This window comes from Contarinia nasturtii, unplaced genomic scaffold (assembly GCF_009176525.2).
Source record: "Contarinia nasturtii isolate CC-2019 unplaced genomic scaffold, AAFC_CNas_1.1 Cnas_scaffold_4915, whole genome shotgun sequence".
Taxonomy (NCBI): Eukaryota; Metazoa; Arthropoda; class Insecta; order Diptera; family Cecidomyiidae; genus Contarinia; species Contarinia nasturtii.
The window spans coordinates 1,702-8,635 of NW_022202196.1; the positions used below are offsets into that span (position 1 = coordinate 1,702).

General features: G+C 34.6%; 2 protein-coding genes across 3 annotated transcripts; one reads left to right on the forward strand and one right to left on the reverse strand.

The window, feature by feature from the left end:
- Window positions 1-2,593: 2,593 nt before the first annotated feature.
- LOC116351216 (dual specificity protein phosphatase 5) lies at window positions 2,594-3,917 on the forward strand (the record flags this gene model as incomplete). The annotated part of the gene is made up of 1 exon (XM_031783297.1): window positions 2,594-3,917. A coding segment is annotated over one exon (462 nt), but the record flags the coding sequence as incomplete, so codon positions are not given.
- On the reverse strand, window positions 3,778-5,878 carry LOC116351215. Of its 2 annotated transcripts, XR_004202112.1 has the most exons (4): window positions 5,470-5,878; window positions 4,567-5,398; window positions 4,208-4,488; window positions 3,782-4,007 (listed from the first exon to the last, which is right to left on the reverse strand). XR_004202112.1 is itself a non-coding variant. In XM_031783296.1 (3 exons), exons 1-3 carry the CDS (start codon window positions 5,857-5,859, stop codon window positions 4,331-4,333), a joined length of 1,380 nt encoding a protein of 459 aa, XP_031639156.1. In that variant the 5' UTR covers window positions 5,860-5,878; the 3' UTR covers window positions 3,778-4,330. The 2 variants fall into 2 exon arrangements, 1 of the variants encoding a protein (XP_031639156.1); XM_031783296.1 differs by having other exon boundaries at window positions 3,778-4,488.
- Window positions 5,879-6,934: the final 1,056 nt, after the last annotated feature.

The following is a 6,934-nucleotide window of genomic DNA, read 5'->3' on the forward strand; positions in this document are numbered from 1 at the left end:
GTTTGAGTGAAGCTACTTTTGTTATTGTTAAAAAAATGGAAAAAGACGAATTTCGTGTGTTAATTAAACATTATTTTTTGATGGGAAAAAATACTGTGCAAACCAAACAATGGCTTGATAAATGTTATCCGGACTCTGCTCCGTCGAAAACAACCATTTGTCGATGGTTCGCTGATTTCAAACGTGGTCGTGTGAGCACAAATGATGCTGAACGCAGTGGACGCACAAAATAATTTTAAATGACCGTAAAGTGAAGTTGATCGAGATAGTTGAGACTCTGAAGATATCGAAAGAGCGTGTTGGACATATCGTGCATGAATATTTGGACATGCGGAAGCTCTGTGCAAAGTGGGTGCCGCGTGAGCTCACAATCGATCAAAAACAACAACGTGTTGATGATTCGGAGCAATGTTTGAAGCTGTTTAACAGCAATAAAACCGAATTTTTGCGTCGATATGTGACAATAGATAAAATATGGCTCCATCACTACACTCCAGAGTCCAATCGACAGTCAGCGGAGTGGACTGCACGCGACGAACCCAATCCAAAGCGTGGAAAGACGCAACAGTCGGCTGGCAAGGTTATGGCATCAGTATTTTGAGATGCGCATGGTATAATATTCATTGACTATCTTAAAAAGGGCCAGACTATCAATAGCGACTATTATATAGCGTTATTGGAGCGTTTGAAGAACGAAATCGCGAAAAAACGGCCACATTTGAAGAAGAAGAAAGTGTTGTTTCACCAAGACAATGCACCGTTCCACAAATCAATGAAAACGATGGCAAAATTGCATGAATTGGGTTTCGAATTGCTTCCCCATCCACCGTATTCTCCAGATCTGGCCCCCAGCGACTATTTCCTGTTCGCAGACCTCAAGAGGATGCTCGCTGGCAAGAAATTTAAGACAAATGATGAAGTGATTGCCGAAACTGAGGCCTATTTTGAGGCTAAAGACAAATCGTACTATGAAAATGGTATCGAAAAGTTGGAAGATCGCTATAATCGCTGTATCGCCCTCGAAGGCAACTATGTTGAATAACAAAATTGAATTTTGCCAAAAAAAATTTTTTTTCTTAGTTAGGACAAAGACTTATCTACCCACCTGTTATGTGATCGCTTAGTTATCAATACTCTATACTAAAAAAAACATCAAATAAATACAGTTTTGTATGAATTTGGTATATAGCGACAAATATTACAAATATTCGTGATTATCGTAGTTTTTTGTAATAATATGTATTATAATACATCAGCGATTTGAAACACACACACAAAATAAAATTAATAATCATGTTATTATTGCATAAAAACAATTTTCAGGCCAAAAATTTATATTTCTTCAACAAAAAAAATAATTTGGATGATGAACTTCAAAAGTGTGTAATTAATATTCTTATAGTAAGCCTTTGTGTATTTATAAATGACGTTCCACTAAATGACATGCACCGTTTGCCGCCATTTTGGGTATTTACGATAATCAGGAATAATGATTTTATTCACGAATATTCACAGAAAGTGAAGTTATTGTTCACTACTCAAAATGGACCAATATTCGTGAATATGCATGGTTTTTCACGAATAAAAAATACTTCCGAGCCCCTAGTATACTCCTTTGTATCTATCTTTCGTTTTTTTCTTCCTTTTATCGCAACCTTCAACTTTGTTTGCATATATTTTTGTGTTTGTCAGTAATGTACGATCTCAGATTCTCAAGCAGGAGCTTTCACAGATGAAGGTATAAAAGACAGGCTCCTTTACTGCACATTTCGAGTAATTTACTATAAGAATGTAATACACACAAAAAACAGAAAAAGTAGAAATGTTTGAATGTATTGGTATATTGTAAATTTACCTACACCACAACATAATTGACACTTGTTTTGGCACGATGGACCAAATGTCAATTGCCCTGTTGTAGTGACAATTGTATGAAAATACCAATAGATATTTTAACAACTACTGGTAAATTTGCAATATACCAATACATTTAAACATTTCTACTACTACTGTTTTTTGTGTGTACAGATATTTTATGTACATCATTTTCCATACTCTTCTGTCTGGGATTCAATAGTCCTGGTGAAAACGGCGATAGTATCTGGAATTCTAAATCATTTTTTCAAAAAAAAAAAAAAAAATAATAAAAAAGAAATAGACACAAAAAGTTGAATTTATGACAATACTTTTTCTACATTGTTTGTGTTATTTCTCATATGCCATTCACTGTATTTTGTTGGTAAAGCATATTAGTTTATCGCTTGGCCGTTTTGTGATGCAAATGTACGTATGTATTTAAAAATATATTATTGATGAATCAGATCCCATTAGAGGACTGCCGAGCATTTTTTATTAACAATCAAATTTGAAATTGACTTAAAAGCAAAAAACAACATCAGTTAAACTAGGCATGATATTTTCTAGTATTTTCTAGTAAATCCCAATTTTTAATTCGTTTCTCCCCCTTAGGTATTGAATTGTTCATTTAAGCAAAGTTCCTCATCATCACTAAATGACACATGATAGAATTAGGGAGAAAATAAACTAATTAATAATTGAATACGAGTTTTCTTAATAAAATAAACAACAATCATTAAATATTTTTTCTTTCTATTTTTCAGAGGGTGCACGACTAAAGGGATCCACTGTTTTATTGCATTGTCAGGCTGGAATATCACGAAGTGCAACGATTGCGATAGCTTATGTGATGCGATATAAATCACTTTCACTGCTAGAAGCATATAAATTGGTTAAATTAGCAAGACCAATCATCTCACCAAACCTCAATTTTATGGGACAATTGCTTGAACTAGAACAAAATTTACGGGCCACTGGAAAATTGGAACCATTACCGCCAGCATCAGCATCAAATAGTTCCGATTCTGAAATGGAAAACGATGAAGATGATGACGTATTTACCGCACGATTACTTCACAACAAATTTTCCGCAAAATCATGTATCTCATTGCCCGATTGCTCTTCAACATCATCACTGTCGTCATCTAAGTCAGCATCAACGAGTTCTACGCTATCACCGATAGACGAACGGAACTAAACAACCATTTCATATTTCACACAACATATTCAAACAAAAAATTGAGAGTTGTAATTTTATGGCGAGTAATCGTTTTCTCTATAAGAGCGGAATAAAATCAAATTATCGTTCGATGCTACATCATAAAACGTGCTAATTAGTCAAAAAAAAGTCAATTTATATTCGTACTTTTTTATAAATTATAACCAATTGATTAACACACATTTATAAAAAAAACACATATATGAAACTAGATTGAAGCTTTTTACTTTTATTTGGACGTTTCACAAAATCAAAAGACGAAAAATTCAGCCATATATATTTTGCCATACAAATTTTACGCATGAGTAAGTTTTAATTTAAAAAAAATCAATTGATGGCCAAAAAACTATCAATTATAAAGATTACCAATTTTTTTAAATTTAAATAATATTTTAAAATCAAAATGTACTTTGAACAAAAAACCATAATAATGAATAGGTTCTTTCACATAGTCTTTTCGTCATCAATTTAATCTTGCTAAAAAAAGAAATTTATGATAAACGAAAAGTAACTTGTGTATGAAATTCTATAATCAATAGACCAAAATCGAATGACATGAAAGGTTTGTTGTGATTTTTCCATTTACAAATTATCTACCATTCGAACAAACTCACATATACTAAACTAAGAAAATGAGGATATTAAAGACACACTTTAAAGAAAAAAGGAAGAATTTTTTCGCAGTTTTAACCCACCACAAACCACCAAATTCGATAAAACATATTAAAAATAAAGAATAAATTTAACGAGAGACGAAAAAACCTATGCTTCGGGTGAGAGAAAAAACTAACCAATCCTCTCCCAAAAAAACGAAATAAAAATAAATTCACATAACTGTAAATCTCATGGCTGTGTTAAGTTAATAATTTTTTTAGTTTAATATTTTTTCTTACTATTTTATGTTTTTCTTAAGTTAGGGGCAAATTTCTATCTAACCCAAAAAACATTTGTTGTGGCAAATTCATCCATTATCGGGCATATGTTGACGGTCAATATTGGGGTCGGATTTGAGTGTAGTTTCAGTCATTTTCAACGTCGCAATGGAAAGAAAAAAGAGAAAAAATAAACTCAGTTACTAAGTTTGAATCAACATCAATATACTATCGGTTCAGTTCAATAAATGATACTCACCTACGGGTTATTTTATATACCGAACTGCCCGTACTTCGGTCAAGGCCACAAAACTCAAGCCCAGCATAGTAACAAAACGTTACAATAATATTATTTAAAAAGAAATCTTAATGCTACATGTAATTAAAACTGGTCGTCATCGGAAACATCGAGAACATAAACGTAGTCCTCGTCGTCACTGGAATCCTCATCGTCAGCTGCTTGATTTTGTACGGCAGCATTTTGATTCTGTGGTTTCAATAGTTGCGGATGAATGTCCAATCCCAACACCGTACAAAGACCTAAAAACAAAATCGTAAACAACAAATCGTTAGCCAAAACATTCTTAAACATTTTTAATTTCAGTGATATTTTTTCACCTTTGTACATGATGTTCTTGGCTGCAACGATATCCCGGTGCCAAACAGTTTTCAATTGAAATGGAGCTCGATCATCTTTCCAAATGCCAGTGTTTAGTTGCCAGTTTTTGAAACATACTTGAAGTTTTGACACTAAACCATCTGAATCCATTGGAATATGATCTGGGTTGGCTGCATTCAATCGATTAACAAAATCAACTGCATATTTACGCAATTGTTGGTACACTCGGTTGCTTTTCATGGTGATAATCACGTTCGGTAAATTCCATTGCGATGACTCATCTTCACTTGGAATACAATGCTGACAAACTTTGTATCGATCGCTTTTGGTTCGTCGATCGAATGGCCGGAAGCATTTTGCACAAGTTTGCGATGTATTGTATTCGTCGACCAATCGTACAATACAATTTCCCAACTTCTTGAAACTGTTCAATAGTCGTCGTAATCCCGGGCATCGCAATCGCTTTTTAATACCAATTGGTGAGTTTGGAGCTATTTGAGCTGCACCAATAAAAACGAGCGCCGACTTTTTTTTCGTCAGTGATGCCGCGATTTTGTCACTTGCCCGATTTTCTTCGATGTATTTATCGTGACGGAGTCGAATGAACTTTCGTGTTGTGTACACCGCCATAGCTGGTTTCATCATTTTCACATAATAAGCAATGTAACACATCCAATGTGAACGTCCTTTCGGCGATGGAAAAAATGCATAGCGTTTATAGTCGAGCTCCCGTTGTTTTTGCAACAATTCAGTCCATTGATCGGATTTACGCTTGCGTTTGCCATATTTCGCTTTGAAATGGTATTTTGGACCATCAATTGTGATGTTTTCCTGAGATTTACGAACAAAAAATCATAAAAGTAAACAAATGATAAATAAAGAATGAATTTATTGTTTCTTACCTCGTTGCCGGATCGAACGTGTTTGCGAACGGTGGCGTTCCATGTACGAACTCCTGGATCGATTCCAAGCACATAATCAAACTCAAAGTTATTGTACTTCTCTTTGATGGTGTTGTTATCAAGTTCTGGTCTTTTGCGTTCAGGCTTCACGAAACATAACGAAACTGCCACACTATCAGTTGCCACAGCAAAATCGAATTCCTTACCATTTCCAAGTTTTGAAATTTTTGGCAGGTCAAATATTAAATCCCAATAGATAGCTGGATTGCTATCGTATTCAGTTTTTTCAATGTTTATTGGCTGACCGCGTTTTCGTTTTGCCAATTTCAATGCTCCAAATTTTCTCGCAATCAAATAAAAAAGATGGATATCGATGCGGATATGTTTCATATCGAAATCGTGGACTGGAATTACTAAAAAATTCTTTATCGCGTCGATATTTGAACCAGCGTTGTTTCAACATTTCATATTTCGCGTGAAAATCGAAAATTTGTCGCTGAATGTTTATAAATATTGGGATGGTTTGGAACCAGCGATCACGAATGAGATTCTGGAAGTGTACATTGATTGGCAATCCAATGCCTGCTGCTTCGTTTAATAGAAGATCGATGTTCGCGTTTCTCTCGACTCTACTCTGGAACATTACGATCTTCGTCGCACGTTTTACATCCAATTCAGTGATGAGATTTCCTTGTCTATTCAAATTCAGTTCGTAGCGCTTTAGCGTGAAAAATTTCTTGATGCGACTGAATGACCATACTCTGATGTTATTTTTCACGTTTGTTATGTACTGAGTGATGAGATGATTGAATGCATTCCCCATGCCCTCGCGAGCTGGCCAATTTTCTGGACGAAGAAAATCAGGACATGCTTGCTCCACAGTTCGTCGAAATGCAAGCGGTAATTTGTGGTAATTTTCTTGTAATACCGAGGTGAAACATTCACCAATTACACCATTCACGTATTTATTGAATTCATCATTCGTGTATTCATCGGATTCGCCTTTAAAAAATCGAACATTTTCATCGTCAAAGGCTTTGTTTGCTTTGAACAAAAACAGTAATGACGCCAGAGTCGTAATCATTGTGGCCGAAAGGCACCAGTATGTGACCTGATCGATGAATGGTGCACGATACTCTTCCCGCAGCACTTGATTTAGAGTCATCTTCAACGACGTACTGCGCTATTGATCTATTGTACAAAAATTAAAGAAAAAAATACACCAAATATAGCGTAGATCACAAACACAATAAGATATAAACACTTCTATCACAAATTAAATGAAACAGTAATGAAGAACGCATTATAAATATCACCTCTTACCTCAACAAAGTGACTCTTTATTCTAAATCGAATGATGAAATTTATTTCCAATGTGACATCAAATATTTTGCCGATCGAAATGTTGTTGGAATATTCACAGTTAATTTTATCAACACTCTGTTATTTCGAAATTAAAACAAAG